Genomic DNA, 22,514 nt, shown 5'->3' with positions numbered 1-22,514 from the left:
GCCTACTTGTGATCTCTGTCTGTCGAATAAATAAATAAAATCTTTAAAAAAAGAAAAAAATCTATATGCATGTATGTGCATACATATGTGTGTGTTTCTGTAAACATATATACAATCTCATTATTTGACTTAGTGATTATATTAATGATTTAGCTTGGTGTGGGAGCTGGGACAAAAGACAAAATAAACCAAATTTCCCAGATTACATATTTCTAAGAGCTAAATTGGAAATTTCCAACCTCAAACATCTTTATAAGACTATGAAATCAGTAGCAACAAAATACTTCAATTTGCTACCTAAAAGTTTGATTGTTAAGCTCTAACAGGAGATTCTTCCTCTTTATTGCTATTTTAATAGTTTTTTTAAAAATAAAAACACACACTTAAAAGATTCATAGAAGTACAGATCCTTTACTTCACACTTTGCTTTGTGTGAATAATGTTCATTATTAACTAGACTCACAGAATCCTCATCTTATTATTAATTTAAAATTAATTTTAAAGTAGTTTATCACACAGTTATGACTTTGTTTAACAATTTTTATTCTTTGCTGCCACAGACACTCAAAAAAAACTCGAGTGTTTTGAGAACTTTGTTTAGACAGTATAGTAACTAGAGTAATTGCACTGTAATTTCAAAGGCATGGACACATCCCCACATACTGGTCAAGGACCACATTACATGTGATTTTTCAGGCTTATGCCTATTTGAATGCCTGTTGAATTCCTGTAATTAGGGGATAAAAGCAAATACAAAGAAATTATGGAGAGTTATAAAAAGAGAGCATTTAAAAATGTTTCGGGTATTCATAATAGGAAGATTGACTACTGTTTCACACTAGCATACTGAGGAAGAAATTGAAGCCAGAATGTACACTTGGAGCAGTAAAGGAGGTTAGCATAATTGCAAGAATGGCGCTGAGAAAGATTCTATAATAAAGATTCAGAATTATTACTCTTTATGTTGAGATTAAAAGGCATATATCGTAACATAATATTATTAATAAAATTGTTTTGCTTGCGTCTATTAAAAATAAGGGACAACATTTTCTTCTGTGATTTTTCATTTATGTGGCAACAGAGAGTTTTTCTCCCATTTCACCCACTTTGGGCTAGGTCCACACGCACCTAGAATAAGAGAAGAAAGACTTTTTATAATGCAATTCAAAAGAAAAAAAACTGTTATGGGCTGGTGTCCTCATTCATATGCTGAAGTACTAACCCCTAGTACCTCAGAATATGACCATATTTGGAGATAGGGCTTTAAAGAAGTAACTAAAGTAAACTGAGGGTAAATGGGTAAGCACCAACCCAATATGACCAGTGTCTTTATAAGGCGATTAGGACACAGAGAACACATGGCCCGAGGAATGGCCATGTAATCACCCAGGGAGAAGGAGGCCATCTGCAAACCATGGAGAGGCCTCAGAAGAAACCAAACTTGCCAACACCTTGATGTCTGACTTCTAGCCTCCAGAATTTAGAGAAAATAATTCTCTGTGGTTTATGCCACTAGTCTGTGATATTTTGTTATGGCTGCCCTACAAAATGAATACAGAAACACATACTTGATTTTTCAAACTTAAGGTTAAAACAAAACACAATTGCTCCTCGTGAAAATGTGTCATCCCTCTTCCCTCATCAGCCATCTTCAACCTTGTAAATGTCCTCAAGTCAGAAAACTACCAGTGATCACCTAGCATCCTCCCATTCTCTTATCCCCAACACACCAACCATCACACCTCTGTTAGTCCTATCCCAAAGTATATTTTGAATCTATCTACTTCACTTTACATCCCATCATAATCAACTTAGTCCCCACCACTATTAATCCACTTGGGTTATTGCAAAAGCCTCTTCAATAACTTTCTCCATTTCACCCGCCTTTACTTCAGCATCTTATTTAGTTCAGCAGCAAAAGTAATCTTTTTAATACTTATAACTGTTGCCCCCTCTCCTTGCTTAAACCCCTTGAGGAGTAATTGCAATAAAATCCCTTAATATGACCTATTTGCTCTAGCCTCTGGCCATCTACCACCAAACATATCTAGTGCCCCTAAACTCCATCTACACTAATTTTCTTTCCATTCCTGGAAAATGCCAAGCTCTTTCTTGGCTCAAAGGCTTCACTTTGCTTCCTCCACTTGGAAGATTTCTCATACCTCTCTTCCTACAGCTTGACCCTTCCCTTTGTTTTCAGTTTTAATAGCAAGTCCTCCATTGAGGCCTTCACTGTCCGTCTATTTCAAAGACTGACTCTTTTCTCCATTTCCACCTCTTCTTTATTTCCTTAGTATTTATTACAGTATGAAGTACTCTTATTTGAAGCCTACTTGTTATTTTTATATAGATATATAGATATATGTATACATATAGGTATTATTAGAAGTGGGAAGACAGCGTTGAGTGTTCAGTAAAGATTTATTAAGGAATCTTATAGAAGATCTGCTTGGGACCCTGGGTGGCTCAGTCTATTAAGGATCTGCCTTTGGTTCAGGTCATGCTCCCAGGGTCCTGGGATTGAGCCCCACATTGAGTTCCCAGTTCAGCGGGGAGCCTTCTTCTCCCTCTGCTGCTCCTCCTGCTTGTTCTCTCTTTCTCTCACTCTCTCTGTCAATACATAAATAAATAAAATCATAAAAAAAAGATCTGCCTGCCTTATGTTCATTTCAAGCTAAAGCTGTAATGCTAGGTCAAAGACCAAGGAGACGAGATAACCATTGGGCCTATAAGGCTGGATGAAAAGAGCAGAACTCTCCAGATGGAGGGACTCACTGAGGGACTGAAGTAAATGTGGGCCATGTACCTGCTTGACTGAAGACTCTAAGCTTGGAAAGCAGGAGTGGGGAAAAGAACTACAGGAGGCTTTTCCAGTTGTCCCCTTGAGGTAGAACCTATGATTTGGTGGCAGTTGGTGACAAATTCTATCAAAGTTAACAATAAAAAGATTAATCTTTCCATGTATTCCATTTCTCCATTTTTGGAATTTAGGTTGTTTTTAATTTTTGCTATTAGAAATCATATTACAATAAAATCCTTTGTTCATGATTTTATTTGCTGCCTCTTTATTTTTTATCTATTTCTCCTATTATAATTGGGACCATGGCACAAAGTAGGTGCTCAAAATAAAGACTTGTCGACTGCATCTTGTATTTTCTTAGGACAGAGTTCAGGTGTGATATAATACAGGTAAATAGGTTAGTATGATGTCTCATAAGGAGGGGCACCTGGGTGGCTCAGTGGGTTAAGCCTCTGCCTTTGGGGGGCACCGGGGTGGCTCAGTGGGTTAAAGCCTCTGCCTTCGGCTCCGGTCATGATCCCAAGGTCCTGGAATTGAGCCCCACATCGGGCTGTCTGCTCAGCAGGGAGCCTGCTTCCTCCTCTCTCTCTCTGCCTGCCTCTCAGCCTACTTGTGATCTCTATCTGTCAAATAAATAAATAAAATCTTAAAAAAAAAAAAGCCTCTGCCTTTGGCTCAGGTTGCGATCTCAGGGTCCTGGGATGGAACCCCACATCGGGTTCTTTGCTCGTGGGGAGGCTGCTTCCTTCTCTCTCTCTGTCTGCCTCTCTGCCTACTTGTGATCTCTCTCTGTCAAATAAATAGATAAATAAATCTTAAAAAAAAGAAATTATAAAAAACAATGTGTCATAAGGAATATTAACTATTGCTGACTGAAATGTATTGGCTCTTGAAACATGACAGCCAAGTTTGTTTATAAAAAGGTTGTGATAATTTACAATGCTGCCAGCACTATTAATAAATTAATTCAATAATTTTTTTGAGCACATGCTATAGGCCAAGAACTGTTCAAGATATATGGGATAGAGCACTGAGTAGAACAGACAAAACTTCTTCCTTTATGGAGTTTTCGTTGTAGTAGAGAAGACAAAAGTTATGTATCTATCCATATAATACAGCTGACACTTGAACAATGCAGGGATTGGGGGCTGATCACCTGCAGAGTTGAAAATCCATGTATAACTTTTGACTCCCCAAAAACTTAATTACTAATAGCCTACTGTTGACCAGAAGCCTTACCAATAACATCAACAGTTAACACATATTTTTTTTTTTTTTTAAAGATTTTATTTATTTATCCGACAGAGAGAAATTACAAGTACACTGAGAGGCAGGCAGAGAGAGAGAGAAGGAAGCAGGCTCCCTGCTGAGCAGAGAGCCCGATGTGGGACTCGATCCCAGGACCCTGAGATCATGACCTGAGCCGAAGGCAGCGGCTTAACCCACTGAGCCACCCAGGCGCCCCAACACATATTTTGTATCTTATATGTTTTATATACTGTATTTTTACAATAAAGTAAGCTAGTGAAAAGAAAATGCTATGTAAAAAGTCATAAGGAAAATATATTTACAGTACTTTACTATAAAGAATTCATATAAGTGGACCCATGGACCTGCTCTGTTCAAGGTCAGCTGTACATATAGATTGTAGTTGTTGTAAAAGTTATTTTAAGAGTTATCAATATATGACATGCAATATAATAGTATCCATTTGTAAAATGGATATTTTATTATTATACAATAAAATATACAATTATTTACATTATACAATAAAATATTATTATATAATATTATACAATAAAATATCAGGTAGTGATAATGGATATGAAAGAAAATAAAGCATGGTAAGATTCTAGAGGCAGGGTAGTATTATGGACAGGGTGGTCAAGGAAGACTGGAAGGGTAAGAGATAGAGACACAAAGGAAGGAGGTGAGGTGACATCCACCACAAGCAGTATGGCTGGATGGAAAGTAGCAAGGGGTAGAGTGGGACAGGATGAATACCTATTTTAGTTGTCTTTCAACAGTGTGGGCACTATTTTTTTCTTTTAATGAAAATAACCCCATTGGTAAAAGTTATTTTATATATCTTCTAATTTAAAATTGTATAATTATTGATGAGATGAAGTGCTTTCCCAAATGTTTTATACTTTGTAGTTCAGGATAATATTAATAATAATAAAAGCTAGTATTTTCTAAATACTTGCCAGGTACAAGGTACTCTACGTGTTACCTTATTAAATCCTCACAACCCAGTGAAATAGGGATTATTAACATTCCCCATCTATAGAAATTATGATTGAGAAGTAATTTTCTGTAAAACAGACCATTAATAAATGTCTGTAGGTGTCTTTGGGAGTATAGAAGGACAGAAGTCTGAAATGGTCTATAGCCTCAGGCTCTGAATCCAGAGAAATGAGCACTAGAGACCACACACATCCATCTAATGCTGCTTTTATACAACAAATTTACATTATCCCAATAGCCTTCTGCATCTATACTTGTCTTAAAGATAATCACAGGTTATTTTCTAAGATCTCACAGTTTCATAGATTTATAAGGTTAAAACAAACATCTAGAAATGTTCTTTCCACTTTTTAATAAGCCTTAAAAATATTCCAGATAGCAATGCATTCATGTGGCAGAGATAGCTGTCCACTAATTCATGCTTTCTCTTCCATAGAGAAGTACCTGGAAACTCAGACAGGTAGTATGTTTCCCAGTCCCCCTGCACCTAAGTAGGTAGTTCTAGCGATTGTTATTGGTGTCAAGGTGTTATGTGGCACCTCCCTAACAAGGGTTTTAAGAGGCTCCCTGTGCCTCCATCACACAAGGTTCCTGGAAATCAGTTTCATCACTTAGTGGGGACACTCAATTGTGCTGTTAAAATATAAAAGAAAATATACTGTCATTATGTTAAGTAACTCAAATTTTAGTATTTATTTGTTGCAGTATCATGTATGTATCTTAAAGATCCCAGATCCCATAATGATGCATTGAAACATCAAGTCCTTAAGGTTAAAAGACAACAAAAGTCCAGCGCAAGGAAGTGATCAAAATACGAATAAGGTCTGTTTGTTAGTATCCCCACCACTCCCAAAATTGAAACTGTGCTTTCATTGCTTAAGTATCTTATCATTTTTATGCTTGTTTCTGTAACACACTGCTGTGAGTTGAACTGGATCTCCCAAAGAAATATGCCTAACTCTAAATTGTAGTACCTGAGAATGTGACCTTATTTGGAAAGCGGGTCTTTGCAGATATAACTCAGTTAAAAACAGGTCATAATGGATCAGGGTGGGCCTTAACCCAATGAATGGTGTCCTTATAAGAGGCAAATGTGGACACACACACACAGGAAGAACACAATATAGAGATGGAGGCAGAGATTACAGTGATGCATCTACAAACCAAGAAATATCAAGGATTGTCAGCAAACCCCAGACGTTAAACGTATGGAGGAGATTCTCTTTTGAGACCTCAAGAGAGAACCAATCCTACTGCCACACTGATTTCCAATTTCTGGCCTCCATAACTGTGAGACAATAAATTTGTTTTAAGTTATCCAATTAATGACATTTTGTTATGGCAGCCCTAAGAAAATAATACACGTACATATTTTAGCACAGGTATTTCCTAATCTGAGACAGATTTTTCAATGAGATAAAGAAACTTGGCTTATGTAGGAATTCTTCCTGAGTTCTCAATATTCACTCTGGAGTCACAGGTTCTAGCAAAGTCTAGCAAAATTTCAAGAGTGCCACGTTTCAAGTTTTCCTCCTCCTAAAGAGACTGCTATCAAGATTAATCTAGGAAAGCCAGATTTCGTTTTTGTGAAGCGGGGACTCCAGTCATATGCACTGCTTAATTTCCCTGAATGAAGGATGCCCTACACTAAAATTTATCTTTCAGGCAGAGCGCAATGTGACGGCCGCCATCACGACAGGAGCCTTAACTGGTGGTGCTGATATATTTCATGCCAGTAGGTTCAGTCATTGCAATGAACGTACACCCTCAGCTTAGCTCCAGTTGAGGCTAAGGGTAAAATAAAAGACTTCACCCGTCTTTATATTCGTATTTGTAATGTTTATCTGCCACTTCAAATTCTCCTCGGAAAAAGGCAGAAGGAAATAAGAGAGACTGAAACCTATGAGCAGAAAGACAACCAAACCAGAAAACGAAGGAGTCTTTTTCACTAAAATGCCAATCAGCGCGCCGAAACTTTGTTGCAAGACACGCCGAACACCTCTACTTGGCTTTCGCAAACTTCTGCATTTGGCGTTTTCCCCTCAAAGCAACGCAAAGGCGACACTGCGCACGCGCGCCAGTCGAGGTGCCCTGGGAGGATTCCGGCGCAGGCGCGCGGGCCGGGAAGTGGGCGGGCTCGCGCGCGTGCTCTGTGGTTCACTTCCGGCCTGCCCCTCCCCCTCCCCGCGTAGCTACCTTCCCCCTTCTCCCTTCTCCTCCCCAGTCTCTTCCCCAACTCTCCCCACCCCTCGCGTTCTCCGCCCCGCTTGCCTCCTGTCCTTCCCCGCCCGCTCCATCCGGGTCGCTGACGGCTGTCTCTAGACTGGACAGCGGTGGCTGCTGTTTTTCTCTGGGTACCCGGTAAAGTTTCACAGGAGCCGGGGAAGGGAGCTGCGGAGCAGCGGAGCAGCGGCACCGACGCCGGAGGAGCCCTGGTGTTCGCCGCCACTGGCTGAAGAAGGAGGGTCCAGGAGCTGGAGACCTGCCTCAGCTGCCGCGCTGCCTCGTTCTCTGGGGAGGCGCCGCCCCCCGTCGCCCTGGGCTTCTCCTGCCTTGAGGGGCTGGGTGAGTCGTTGCCCCGGTGGGTTCGGGTGCGTGTGACGGCGTTAGGGAGGGGGCAGGCCGGGCTGGGCGGATTCAGGCCGGCCTGGCGCTGGGTGCTTTCTCAGCGCTTCCTCGGGGTGGGGGGCTGGGGACGAGGACTTTGTCGCTGCTCTTTGGCCGGGGGGCTGAAATGTCGCACGTCCTTGGGGAAGGGCCTCCCTGGGACTGAGGCGCGCCGAAGTGAGGAGTCTTGTCGCCTGGTCTCTTCGGCTGCTGCGAGCGGGCGGCTGCCGTAGTTGAGTGATCGGCCCGCGGGGTTGGGTGTGTGCAGACGATTTCACTCCCCTGGTTCCCCTGGGCTGATCTGAGTGCACGTTCTGGGGATGATGGGAATAAAGTGCTTCTCATTCCCCTACCTGTTGCTGGTGAGAGGACGCCTTTCTCATACCTCTGACTTTTTTAAAGAAAAGGATGATAAACGATGGTTAAACCTTATGCGCTGAAATCAGGGGTATTTTTCAGTCCTCTATTCTTTAAAAAAAAAAAAAATTACGGCTAGACAATGCAGAACTCTTGGGAACCATCGAGTTCCACTGTCCCAAAGAATAAAATCAAACTTCTCTGAATGGATAGGTCATGGAATGGACAGCTTTGGTAATTGCTAGCCCGAACGTAGGAAAGTTGGATTTTGAAACTTCGCAGGTTCTGTGTAAGGAATGTGGGTGACTGCAACGGGAATAAGGCTGACTTCCTGTAATTGTTATTTAGTAACGTGATGTGTTTAAAAGTCTGTGTGGGTTTACAAAAAGAGGACTCTTTGATAAGTGTCTTTACAAGGGAAGAAATAATGTACTGGAAAGTTCTACAGATTTCGCCACCAGACTATCAATGTCCCATCCCCCATTCCTGTTCTTGAAAAATCGGCAGCGCTAGGGTTGTTTGCAGTTTTTTCCCATTTTCAAATACTTGTTATAGAGGTATAGAGAGATATAGATTGCCCAGGGGAACTATTTTTCTGTCACGGTAGCCATTCGTAATAGAAAATGTTGAATTTGGGGGAACGTCTTGATGCTGAAACTCCATATTTTGTTTTGTGAGTATATAATTATGTACATTGACTTAGTTTTAAAATTAAATAAGTGGTGAGGTCGGAGTGTTACTGTTTTGATATATAAAATACATTTTTATAAATAAAAATATAAAAATAAATAATTTTTTATAAATAAAAATGTATTTTATTAAAAAATACATTAGACGAGTGTCTTAAGATTTGGCGAGAACTATACTTTTCTTTACGGCCTATTAGTGTGAATAATTGGAAGATCATTTAAATTGTGGGAAATTTAAAGTTTCCATTATTAGTTTTATTTCTCTTACAAATAAGAACTTCAGTTTGCTGATACAGAGGTAGGTATTAAAAGGTTTAATTATGTTGTGACTTGAAGATTGCAAGGTTTTATGTTTGTGTAGTTGGCAAAATTTTTCATTATGTGTATACTTGATTTTGGGGTTAGTGGATGTTTTATTTCTTGCTCAATAAAATGATTTAAAGTGAAGCAAAAATTAATTTCATCAAAGTACTTACTATTTCCATTAGTCACAAGATAGCAAAAAGTCAAAACTGGTCAATATGTTGTAAATTTTCCAGAGAATTACAGAGTGACATTTTCTGTAAATGTTTCTGTATATTTTTAAAAATTCCACTGCTTGGTTTTTGAAACTGGGTGATAGTTATGTAGCATATTATAAAATAGATTTCATGTTTACTCTGTAGTAATTATTGTAGCATAGCACTTGAAAGAACAATTATACATCATGTTTCCTTTGAAGTCATATTAACCTTTTTGTATCTCCTCAGACATAGGTATACCTCCAACTTTCCAGTGTTTCAGAAGGAAGTTTTTTTATTGAAACTGGAAGACCAAAAGAATTACAAACATGTTGTGCTGGGGAAATGCATCTTTTGGACAGCTAGGTTTGGGTGGAATTGATGAAGAAATTGTGCTAGAGCCCCGAAAAAGTGACTTTTTTATAAATAAAAAGGTCCGAGATGTGGGATGTGGACTCAGACATACTGTATTTGTTCTGGATGATGGAACAGTGTACACATGTGGATGTAATGATCTAGGACAGCTAGGTCATGAAAAATCCAGAAAGAAACCAGGTAAGTTGAAAATTTTTTTGTCTGCTCTTTCTAATATATCATGTAAGTTTGAAATGTCAAGTAATTTTCTCTATTCCTAAACTCATATTTTTTTTTTTTTTATCAAGCTTTAAAAGCAACTAGGAGTTAAATACATCCTTTACATTTGCATGTTTCTAAATACTTCATTATCTTGTGGTTTTATTATTTTAAACTACTGTTGTTATAAACCCTTATTGTATGAAGCTTTGGTTTCAGAATATAATTATGGGTGATGTAAAGCAATAGAGAAAACCAGCATGCCATGTGGATACCTTTTCTCTTGGACAGAGTATATAGGTATAGAGCATATAGAATGTAGGTCCTATGTAATAAGTACTAGTCAGCTACTTTGGCAGATTTTAAATGCATAACTTATTGTATTGTTTTCCATACATCAGAAAGAAAAGTAAATAAGATGGAAGCTTGCCTAAAATTTATTCTAATTTTTCTGTTGTTCTCCCTATGGTGTATGAAATACATTTTATTTGGTTTAGTTTGAAGTATCTTTTGTTCCCCTAATTTCCAACTTTCAGGTAGCAGCACTAGCTATTAAAAGTTTTGTGACTGTGATTATGTACTGATTTAGTAGTAGCGGTATAAGCCAAATGTAAATTTTAGTGTAATGAGAATTTTGAGGAATTTTTTCACGTGTCATGTTCTCTTTTCCTATATATAGACTTTAAAATATTATGACACTTAGAAATATTGTTATGTGACTTTTGCTCTCAATTATGAATATTAAAAGTTAATTCTTAAGATGGTAAATTCAGGTAAGACCATAGCTGTACTGATTTATAGTTTCTTCTTTTAACTAACAATAATGGCACTTAAATATTTTCTATGGGATTATTTTTCTTTACCACTTTATTATTTAAGTGGTTTAGGTTGTTAATCTACTTTTGAGAGAATAATGGAGATATAAAATAGTAAGATATTAAAGCATGTTATTCATCTTTCATATCATCTCACCACCATGCCAAACCTCACCTTTCTAACTTGTAAAAACTGTGTAGTTTTCATCCTTTCTTTGTTGTTAGGGTCTTAATCTTTTTCCTTCTGCTTTAATTTGTAATTTAAGTGTTTTGGATGAATGGTAGCAATCCTTAATACAATAGGTTTAATTATTGCAGAACTCAAGGTAAAGGGGCAGCTGTCTTGTACTCTACCTCACTAAGAATATTTTATGGAATCTTAACCGGAATTTCATAATCTCAGTGATTGAGGTTGTCATGTGTAGACACGAATCGTAATTTATTGATATGTATTTACTGCCACTGCTTCAGAGGCAGATATATCCTTTACCTTTTTCGCTTAGCTTTTTGAATGCTACCTTATGTTGAAATTTTCATGGTTTTGCGGCTTTTTTTTTTTTTTTAAATACTTAACATGCACCACAGCAATAATTGAACAGATCTGTGTTTTGCTTTAGCAGTTTCTGAGAGGCTACAGGACAAATAAAAAGTACGAAGCCAGCGTGTATAAATTGCCAGTATAGTTTCTGAAATTTACTAAAGTTTAAATCTTTTACATCTTACCAAGTATCTGTTTTGTGTCCAGGACAAGGAAGAAATTGTGCATTAATAGTATGTGTGTTTAACAGCTTTTAATTCAGCGGGTAAGATTCTGAGAAACTTAACTAGCCATGAGAGGTTTTTTTGTGGTCATGTTGACATTGTGATGATTGCATTGTGACATTTATATCACTGTATTGATTCATCTTGGAAGCATTATTCAGTAATACAAAGTTGGAAGGGTGGGTTTACCTAATTTACAATACTTCTTCAGGATTGCCTTATTGTTCAGGATAAACTTACAGACTAGAAAAATGAAAAAGGCATGAACTTTGTCTTTGAAAAATTTGGAGCCTGGGTTGGGAGTTGAGGCATACATAAATGAAAATACCTAGAGAGGATTGAAGGTTGACATGACATGATCCATCCCTTGACACTGGGAAATTTAAATGATGGGAGGTGTCATTGTGGAGTAAATTAAAGATTTCTGGGAGAAAACAAAGTCTTAATTTTAACTCAACCCTTCATCACATAAATAGCCAGAAAATAAATCTGGAGCTGAAATAGTTTAGTTTTAAAGGAGAAGAGCCTGATCTTGAGAAAAGCTTTCTACTGGAAGTCCAGGTTCAATGACACATTGAAGTCTATCTGAGAGGTAGGAGAAAGTAAAAGTTCGAAAGGAGGTAGTTGCTCTGATAGGGACTTTTCTTTTAAACTCAGTTTTGATTTAAGGTTTTTGAGTGGATACTTTTAATGTTTTTAGCTAAAATTATTTCCCTTGGGAAGAATTCTTCAATGATTTAAATGTATTCCTTCCTCAACTGTTTTTTTAATTTGTGAGTTTGAGGACTGAATTAGAAGGTAAGGAGTTCTTATTTAATTGGTTTTAACGTTTTCTGTTCATTGAATGAATGAATGAATTGAATTGAATTTCTAAGACTGTAATAAACATAATTCATTTTATCAGGTTTTAAACTGACAGCATACAGAAAGGAGGGAGCCAGGAATTATTTCCTTGTAGATAATGGCTTTATAAGCATACTAAATATTCTATAATGAGGAGTAGAAGAGAAACAGGTGGCTTCATTCATTAAGGATAAGCTATTCTTCAGAGTTATCATAATGTACTGGAGGACTCAGGCTTACCGTGTAGTAAATAGATTCAGCCTATGGCCTATTGGGAGAGGTTTCCATTCTGAAAATTTTAGGAACCACATGGGAAAGATTCACTGATACCCTTTATTATATGCCAAGAGTACAGATTGTGTCCATGTTCATCTCCGTTCTCGTGTATATGTATGCCCCTTGATATCACTTCTAGCTCTTTCTGATTATTTCTAGAGGAGTGAACATCTGTTTCACTTCCATGTATGTATTTTTCCTTCATAAGAGTTTTTCAAAACTTTTTTAGCTAGTGACTCTTAGTTTTCTTAATTTGTAGCTAAAGGTAAATATATTTGATCTTTAATATGCTAGACCAGTCCATCTAAATAGTTTTATTTTTGTATTTTCTTCCAAATTCACTTCTGAATTTTAAGATAATGTATAGGTGGTGTAGGTGGTGTACTTTTTTTTTTTTAAACAAGATCATTTATTCACTATATATTCAGTCATAGATATTACTTGATAACCATGGTCCTAATGTTTTGCACATCTACTTCCACTTATTTCATGTTAGAAATACTACTATATATTTTATGACCATAAATTTGTAAAATAATGTGATATAGTCCTCTTAAAAATGATTGTTTTGATGGTCTTTTTGGTTTACAGAGTTCTTTCAGTTAGATTATCTCATTTAATCCTCACAAGTTCTGTGCGGTAGCTAGAGCAGGTGTTATAGTCCCCATTTTATAAATGAGGAAAACTGAAGTAAAGTAAGATTAAAACACTAACAATTAGTAGGCTAGCAAATGTTAAGGGAGCACTGTATATCCTGTGGCTTTACCTTTATCCCATGAAGGTTTTCCCATGCCATATTTAGTAGAGAATAGAATATTTATTCACCTAGAAGGAAATTAGTTTCCATCAGTATTTTAATGTACTTCCAAGGGTTAAAAAAAACTCTTAAAATTTTACTCTTTTATAACTGTTATACAGGAGGATGTATTTTCTTATCTCTTTTGATGTATAAATTCAGAAGGAAATCATTTTAGGAACTGTATAAGAAGGTTGAGAGTTCTATTTTCAAGATGTAATATGCCAACATAATCTAAAAATTCAAATATATGTATTTCATTCCTGAACTGAAGACTAACTTGATTAGCAAAGTCAGCAGCAAAAAACGTTTTAAATGTGTGATAAAATTAGTTATAGCTTATGCTCAACTCTTCTACAGAAGTTGTAAAAATCATGAGCATTGATTTTTTTTTTTTTTTTCCTGTATCCCAAAGTCGTGATTTCTACTGTTGGGTCAATCTAATGAAAGCACTTTGGTCACATAGCAGTAATTACTTGCTTGCCTTTTTGCTACATAATTTTCTGACTTGCTCTCTCTGTTCATAAAACACAAATCTATAAATGAACTTAAAATATAGTTGAAATTAAAAAATAATATAGGAAAATAAATGTATAAATACGTGAAATAAAATTGTTCATATAGATTAAAATTACCAAATTATCCCACATGTTTTCTTACTGAACCAAAGCATATAATACCAAAGAAGCTTATTATGTTTTATAACCCCCTAGTTTTCATAATACTTTCTAAGGATGAGAAAGATGTGGATGATACGAAGACTTGAAAAAAGTAATTACTTGGGTCAGGAGTGGAGACTTGCTTTGGACACTTTACTTTGAGGAAGGTTAGTGCCCAAGAATCACAGTGTCGAGGGTAGGGAAAAAAAATCATAATGCAAACAGATGACTACTGTTAGAGAGATGTATAATAATACTTTACTTTGTGTAGGACCCTACATCTGAGGAATTTCAAGAGCATTACACAATAACTCATGGTTCCTTTCAAAATGCTTGTGACACAATTTGCAAGAATTATCCTCATCTTAGGGGATAAATTTACGGAGAAATGGCAGCACAAGTTGGTAAGTAACTTGTCAAAACAGCAGGTGACTGGTGAACATCTATAAATTGAATCTGAAAATATAAGTCTACCAGTCTCCTACCGTATTCACTAAATTGTTCGTATGTTTAGAATTATTTACAGTAATATCTTCTGTTTGAGGCAGATCAAATACTAATTTGTTTCTTTGCCATTTTATGTGATGGCCTGTTGAAATAAATCATTATTTTACCAAGGTGCTTGCTTGTGTTACCACTTTGGTGTACTTCATTGTAACCTTGTGTGGTATGAGGAATACTTAAACAACTATGGTAACACCCAGTCTTTTCTCTTTCTTCTGTTATATATCATATTCTACTTCCCTTTGTTGTCTAATGCTTTGCTGTGCTGCTATCCAAGATCCATAGTAACTACCAGATGCGATTGATTTGGTGTCAGCATTGGAACTTGGATTAGTTGTATTAAGTGCCATGTAGCTCTTTGTAGGATGCATTGGTTTGATTAATGCTTTATAAAACCTTTGATCCACAAAGAAGACAATGAAAGAAGTAGATGTCTAACCTGAGCAGTTTGACAAATAGAGGCTTCTTTAGGAGATTTAGAACCAATGATTTTTTGGTTTGTGTTTGGTATATTGGTGGGGTTTTTTTTGTTTTTTGTTTTTTTTGATCTGCTTCCTAATGAACCCCTTTCCTTGAAAGGATAGGAGTATGGTATATTTCAGTTTCCCCGTTTGGGGAGTTACAGGGAATCCTTGTTGCAGGTGAAAGCTTAGGTGGTCTGGTTTCCATCATCTCCTTAGTAAGTGTTCTTGGGGTTCTGTGTTCCCAATATGTTATACAAATGTGTAGTATTATTAAAGCTCATTTCTTACAGACCCCATGTACTTTTAAAATTGCTTTGAAGAAGTAAGTCTCAACTTCATAGATACTTAGTTTTCCTAGGATTCTAGAAAGCATATCGGGTACTTGGGTATTTATCAGGTACAGGTACATACATATTAAAGAAAACCTAATAGAGGACATGTATTCATGTATTGTTGCAAGGGCTTTTTGTGCTAGGATTGTGTTGGTGAAGAAGCACTAATGAAGTTAGTGGGAAGCATTAATGAAGACACCATATTAAAGGGCCCATGATTTATCCCCATTCAGCTTCTATGGATCTTTTTCATGCTGATGGAATTAAGAAGACAGTAGTTATAAAGATATATTATTATCTTAGTGAATTCTGATAGTTACTTTACATGCAGGAAAAACCTGTGCTGTGTATAAATGTGTTTTTGGAATTACTATTAATAAGGGAATTTTCTTAAATATTGGTGGCACAGTCTTCAAACTATAATATTTGCATGGAATTATGCTTTTTTCTTCAGTTCTGGGATGGCAGAAGTTTAGTTGAGCTTTCGTTGGCCTTATAGAAAATGTTCTAGAGTCCTTTTATGTGTTTTTGACATTATTTTAAAATATCCTAATTATTTTTTTATTAATATCCAAATTTAGTTTCATTTTCTTTCTTTTGCTAGGTGTCCTGCTATTCTGAAATAACACATTTTTAGTTGTTCATAGTTTTTTCTAATTGTAAAAGTATTATCATGTTCTTGGTAGAGAATTTGAAAAATACAGACAAGAAAAAAATCAACCATAATACCATCATATATGGAGAAAATGCTATTGTTATTTAACACTTTTTCTGTACTCATACATGTTTGTGATCACAGACTGAGAGTATATTTTTATATCTCAATTTTTTGTTTCAGTAATAATTAAATAAATATTTCCTGATTGTTTAGGGATATTGTTAATGATAGTTTAGCACTTCATTTTAACATTTTAGAATTTACATTCTCCTGTTTTTTGGAATTTATTTCCAGATTTTTGCTATAAATTATGTTACCATGTGTTTATTTCAGTTCAGTCTTTATTTGCTTCTCTATTAATTTCTTTAGGAAAAAGAGTATCTTTAATTTTAACAAATCTAGAAGAAACTAACTGAATTTATTTAAGCAAAATTAAGCATAGTTGTGCCTCACCCTGCAAAGTTGATAAAGCTAAGAAGATATTTGTAAATGAAAATTTTAAAAATGTATTCATTTGGCAGGCTTTTGAGTATAATGTGATGAATATCATTTAAAGAACCAGAAAGGAAGATGAAACAAGTGCAGAAATAAATAGAAATGCATATAAAATGTGCTAAGTGTTATAAGATACGTAAACAGATTATTGTGTATAGAAGAATATTATAACCATTTGGAATGGAGTGGGTTGTCTATAGAGAAGATAGTATAGGAACTAGAAAGATACATAGTATTTCAAGGAGGAAAGAATGAAGAGCAGTACTTTATAGATAAAGCAGCTCAAATGACAGTTCGCAAATTGGAGACCTATTAAGGGATGAGTAGTCCAGTTAACTAAAATGTCTGAGAATGTGAGCAAGAAGGTTAGAAAGGTAAAATTGAGCTCAGATTATAGAATTAATCAAATTAGAGAGCTTGAGTTTAATTTGGTGGATATCCACTGAAAGTTTCTAATGAGAATGAACAGGTTTTATAAAGGAGGGGGAGAGAATTTAGAGGTAAAGAAATCAGGCTGTTAATGATGGCCCTTTAATACAAGGGAGCAGTTATATCAAGGAGAGATTAGGGAGGCAGAAAGAACTGACAGGCTTGGTAACCACTTACTTTGGTAACAGTAAGATAAAGGGGGAGCCAGGTGTGATCCAAGGTTGAATTAGTAATAAATATAAATGTGGATTCCAGGAAGAGAAGGAATGTTAGAGAAAAAATACAATGAGGTGAATTTTGTTTTAAACTTGGTAACAGTATTCAGTGATCAACAAATTCAGTACTGTAAGTTGGAGAAAGATCAGCGCTGAAGGCATGAGAGGTTTTATTTCCAGTTTTTTTTTTCTTCTCTTCAGTACAAAGTAGGCTAGCATCTCAACTCTAAATTTCTCCCTGATTCCAGCCCATTTACTTGAGTAATTAACAGTATGTCAACAGTACTTAATTTTGTGTTTTGTGGGGACTATTTAAATCACCTGATGTAACGCCTTTGTAAGATTGAAATATTTATTTGCCAGGTACCATCTGATAGCTCACTCATTTGAATTTTATTGAGAGGTTCATTTGCTTATTTTTGCTTAACTGACAGAGACTTGCTAATTAATTATGCGTGACTTGTGTCCTTCCAGGTTTTACTGGAAACAAGTTTTTTTTTTTTTTTAAATCACAGGATCGCTACAAGTTATTTTTGATTCCAAGGAGAGCTGAAATAATTGTTAATATATATTGTATATGCACTGGCATGTAGGCAAGAGCTGCTAGGAAATGTGTCCTCAGATATGCTGTTGCGTCTGTGAAAGGGATAAGAGAATGGGGAAGGAACAGCATAAGGCTATAAGAGGAGCAGAATTAGGAACATCTGAAAATAATTGCATGAAAGTTTAGCTGCTTTACCTGTTTTGAAGAAGCTTGTGATTTTTTTAAAGTATGGCATGATGAAAGTAGAGCTTAGATTGCTTCCCATAGTCGGTCCCAAGTATTTATTAATTAATTAGCGCATGTATACTTTCTTATTTTTGATCCAGGTATTGCCTACCTATAGATTTTATAGCTAGGCATTCTAACAGAAACAGACATAATAGACCTAAACTTATCTTCTGGAGAGCAGTTAGTTAAAAGCCGGACAGGTTGGTGTTACCAACACCAACATAGTTTAGTGAACATAGGTCTGTTTCTACACTGAGTTGGGGAGTTGAGTAAGCCTTTGCTACTGGAAATATAGAGGAAAGGAGGGAACACATTAGAAGTTAGTATGACAGTGTAAAGGGAGAGGAAAGATAACAAACCTCATTAACTAGAGAGAAATTTAACAAATATTTTTGGAATATATTATTTAGATAAAGGAATGCTGATATTTAAAAATAATAATGGCAACCATCATTATGTGCCAGGCACTGAGCTAAATCCTTCGTACATTATCCCAGAATCACAGAATCACCCTGCAAAGTACATATTAGCTCAATCTTGCTAGTGAGGGAAATAAAACTTTAAGAGGCTAAAAATTTGCCCCAAATCAAAATTTAAATGTAATGAAAATAAGAACCAACTAGATGTTACCACCGAAAGAAAAGACACCATTTATCATAGCAAGAGAAAGATAAAATGACCCTGGAGTAACCTAAGAAGTGTGCAAGACCTGTATGAAGAAGACTTGAAAGCATTTCTGAGGGACACAGAAATGTTAGACAAATGGGAACTATGATTGTTAAGTAGGTATGCTAATCTAAGTAAATCTGTCGACATTTTCTCTAAAATTTATTTGTCATATTAAGGTGATCCTAATAAAAATACCAACGTGGTTTTTTTTTTTTTGTTTGTTTGTTTTTGAAGGCCCTAGTTCGAAATATGTAACATACTTTATTTCATTTATTTATTTGAGAGAGACGAGTAAGAGAGAGCACGAGTATGGTAAAGGGCAGAGGGAGAACCAGACTCCCCACTGAGCAGAGAGCCCAATGCAGGGCTTGATCCTGGGACTCTAGGATCATGACTTGAGCCAAAAAGATAGGCACTTAACTGACTAAGGCACCCAAGTGCCCCAATATATAAAATATTTTAGTCTTAATAGTTAAAACTGCCTCACAAATAGATGTATTAAACAGAATGTAAAGCCCGGATGTAGACCTAAATCACCTCAAATTAGTGGAGAAGAATTCAGTGGGGCTGTTAATAAATGATCTTGGATAAAAGTAGGAGCATCATCTAGGGAACAAAGAAAATTTGGATTATTCCCTCATGCCATGCATATATTTGGATAAATTCCAGATGAATCAAATACTTAAATGTAAAGACTAATCATAAATCTGCTCAAAGAAAACATGGACAAACTTGTTCATTAACTTGGAGTCAGGAAAGCCTTTCTGACAGTTGTGAAGAGGCATATCAAAGCAAATTACATGAAAAAAGTTGGTTAGGTAGAAACCACTGTAAAGTTAAAAGACAAATGGGAAAATATTTGATTCAATCAAAATGCTGATTTCTTGTATAGAAAGCACTCTTAGAGATTGACAAGATGAAAAGAAAATAGTCTAGGGGTGCCTGGGTGGCTCAGTGGGTTAAGCCGCTGTCTTTGACTCAGGTCATGGCCTCAGGGTCCTGGAATCAAGCCCTATATTGGGCTCTCTGCTCAGCACAGAGTCTGCTTCCCCCTCTCTCTCTGCCAGTTGCTCTGCCTACTTGTGATCTCTCTCTCTCTCTCTGTCAAATAAATAAAATCTTTAAAGAAAAGAAGTAAAGAAAATAGTCCAATAGCAACATGGTCACAGGATATGAACAGGCAGTTCACAAAAAGGGAAATATAAATGACTCTTAAATGAACACTCTTCAGCTTCATTCATATTAAGAGAAGACTACACTGAGGTACCTTTTTTTTTTTTTTTACCTAACAGGTTAGCAAAAATCTTTAACTTTGATAATAGAATAGCTCCTTCAGCCCCAAACCAAGGTTTTAGTTTTTGAGGTTTTATTACTAATGGTCATCTGCAGGTCCAGGAGCAGATGGCCCTCCTGATATTGTCAGGAGGTCAGCAGTCATCTAATGTTACGTTACAGTGCCTACATCATTCACCTCACTTCATTTCATTGGTAGGCATTTTATCATCCTACATCCTCACAGAAGGGTGAGTACATTACAATAAGATGTTTTGAGAGAGTATGAGACCCCATAACTTTTATGACATTATGTTATAATTGTTCTATTTTATTATTGTTAGTCTCTTACTGTGCCTAATTTATAAATTAAATATTATGTATGTATAGAGAAAGCAGTATATACAGTATTGATTACTGTCCATGGTTTTAAAATGGAACCCACTGGGCCTCAGGATATGTCCCCTGGGAATAAGGGGAGGGGACTGCAATATCCTCTGTGGTGAGGCTGTCAGTGAAGAAGTGTTCATAGATTGTTAGTGTAAATTGATAAACACTAGAAGGGTATTTTGCAAACATATGTTAGGATTAAAATGCACATGCCCTTTCTTCAAGAAGCACAAGAATATAGCTCTTGCTCTGATGGCTCCATTTGTACTTGTACAGGATGGCTCATTGACATATTAAACTGCAACATTGTTTATAATTGCAAAACAATAGAATCAACCTTGTGATTGTCTGTTGGGAACTGGTGAAATTGTCATTTCTTCAGTCAGTGTGATGTAATGCTATGACTGAGAAAAGAATAAAGGAGTTTTTTGTGTACTAATATGTGAAGATCTCTAAGATATATCATTAAAAAGAGCGAGGTATATAACATTTTATAGAAAACAATGTCTTAAAATATGAAAAAAAATATTTTTATTTGCCTATACATGCATTTAAAACACCTTGGAGGAATACATAGATCTAATAATAGTGCTTACCTTGGTATAGAGGTAAGATAAGGGATGAGAACTAAGTTGAAAGAGGATGATGATTGGTAGACCTAGATTTTCACTGCATACCTTTTTTTAATTTTAATAATGTAAATATGCTATCATTATTTTTAAATAGGCTCTGGAATTAGAGTGCTTAGATACAGACTGACTTCTTAGCTGCGTTTTCTTGGGCACATTGTTTAGCCTGTTTGTGCCTAACTATTTATTTCTGTTAGGATAATCATGCCACATTCTTAGAATGGTTGTAACGATTAAGTAAGATAACACAGTGAAAAGAATAGTGCCTGGCATGTGGTGAGTGTTCTCAGTGTTTCTTAAAAGAAAACTGCCATTATGCCTGGGTGGCTCAGTTTGTTAATGACTGTCTTTAGCTCTGGTCATGATCCTGGAATCCCAGGATCCAGTCCCATATCAGGCTCACCACTCAGTGGGGAGTCTGCTTCTCCCTCTGACCCTCCACCTTCTCATGCTATCTCTCTCGCTTTTTCTCTCTCAAATATATAAAATCTTAAAAAAAAAATGCCATTAATATTAGAGTGGAAATTTAATTTTAAGTCTGCCTTACACTAAAAGTGGGCTATATGCTATTTCTGTTTTTGCCTTTAGATAGACAATGCACATCTTTTATTTTAAAACTGAACTTAAGGCATTTATTCCACAAACATGTCTTCCTTCTGTGCCCCAAATATTGCATTAAGCATGAAAATACTTCTGTCTTCTGTTACCTTGTTGGAGCTCATACTATGATAAATTTTCAAAAGTATGCCAGAGGTTTTTAAAAAATTATGTTTGTGATGTTTAGAAGAAATGCTGTATGGGAACAAGATAGAAAATGAATTGGATTCCTTTACCATCAGACTTTAGAGATATAATGGATACAGAAAAATAAAAGAAGTAAAGATCCTTTTTTATTTCCTGTAAGAAGCACATAAATGTTAGAAGTTAGATTTATCATTATTTTCAAAAGTTTATTCAGTGATGAATAATTAGAAGCTATCTTAGTTCATTCAGACTGCTGTAAATTAGTATGGTCTGGGTGGCTTAAATAGCAGATGTACATGTCTCATGGTTCTTCAGGCTGGGGAGTCCAAGATCAGGGTGCTAGCAGATCGGGTGTCTGGTAAAGCCCTGCTTCTTGGTTCATAAAGGGCCACTCTCTCCCTGTATCTTCACATGGCATGAGTGAGCTCTCTGGGAAAGGGTGCTAATCTCATTCATGAGGGTACCACCTTCATGCCTAATGACCTACCAAAATCCCTACCTCCTAATACCATGGCATTGTGGGTTAGGCTTTCAGTATATGAAGTTTGGGGAGTTGCAAACGTTCAGTGTATAACAGAAAGTGTAGTTTGTGTACTTACATTTTGAGGAACATAGACACTTGAATAAATTCTGCATATTCACACTTTTAAATTCTGCTCCTCCTAGAATGATAAGCTGTTTAAAGTAAATGCATTTGGTTACACCTTTCTATTCTTACTTTGCATTTATAGTTACAACACCATTGTGCCTAAATAGGGTATCCATAGTTTATATGGTGACTGACTATAGGAAGGAGAAAATCAGGAAAGACAAATATACATATTTATGAAATTACAAAACTCATAAAAATGTGGAGAAAAAGGAACATTTTAAATGGAAATGGTTATACTGTAAGTTAACTATGTCTGTCTCTCCAAAACAAACTACAAAACAACTCTTCCTTGTTTATTAATGTTTCTTGAACTCACTTAGGTTCAAACCTGAGATTCACCTTAGGGTCTGCTTCCTAACCCATAA

General features: G+C 36.1%; 1 protein-coding gene across 4 annotated transcripts in view; it reads left to right on the top strand.

The window, feature by feature from the left end:
• Nucleotides 1-6,656: 6,656 nt before the first annotated feature.
• Nucleotides 6,657-22,514, top strand: part of HERC4 (HECT and RLD domain containing E3 ubiquitin protein ligase 4) — a 122,803-nt gene continuing 106,945 nt past the window's right edge. The window contains exons 1-2 of one of the 4 annotated variants that reach the window (XM_059397534.1): nucleotides 6,657-7,612; nucleotides 9,450-9,755. In XM_059397534.1, coding sequence (XP_059253517.1) covers nucleotides 9,530-9,755 — 226 coding nt within the window. In that variant the 5' untranslated portion in view covers nucleotides 6,657-7,612; nucleotides 9,450-9,529. Of the gene's footprint in view, nucleotides 7,613-9,449; nucleotides 9,756-14,213; nucleotides 14,329-22,514 lie in introns of those variants that run through there. The other 3 variants (XM_059397531.1, XM_059397532.1, XM_059397533.1) reach the window with 3 other exon arrangements.

The sequence above is a fragment of the Mustela nigripes genome, chromosome 4 (assembly GCF_022355385.1).
Source record: "Mustela nigripes isolate SB6536 chromosome 4, MUSNIG.SB6536, whole genome shotgun sequence".
Classification (NCBI taxonomy): Eukaryota; Metazoa; Chordata; class Mammalia; order Carnivora; family Mustelidae; genus Mustela; species Mustela nigripes.
This window is presented reverse-complemented; position numbering and strand designations above follow the sequence as displayed.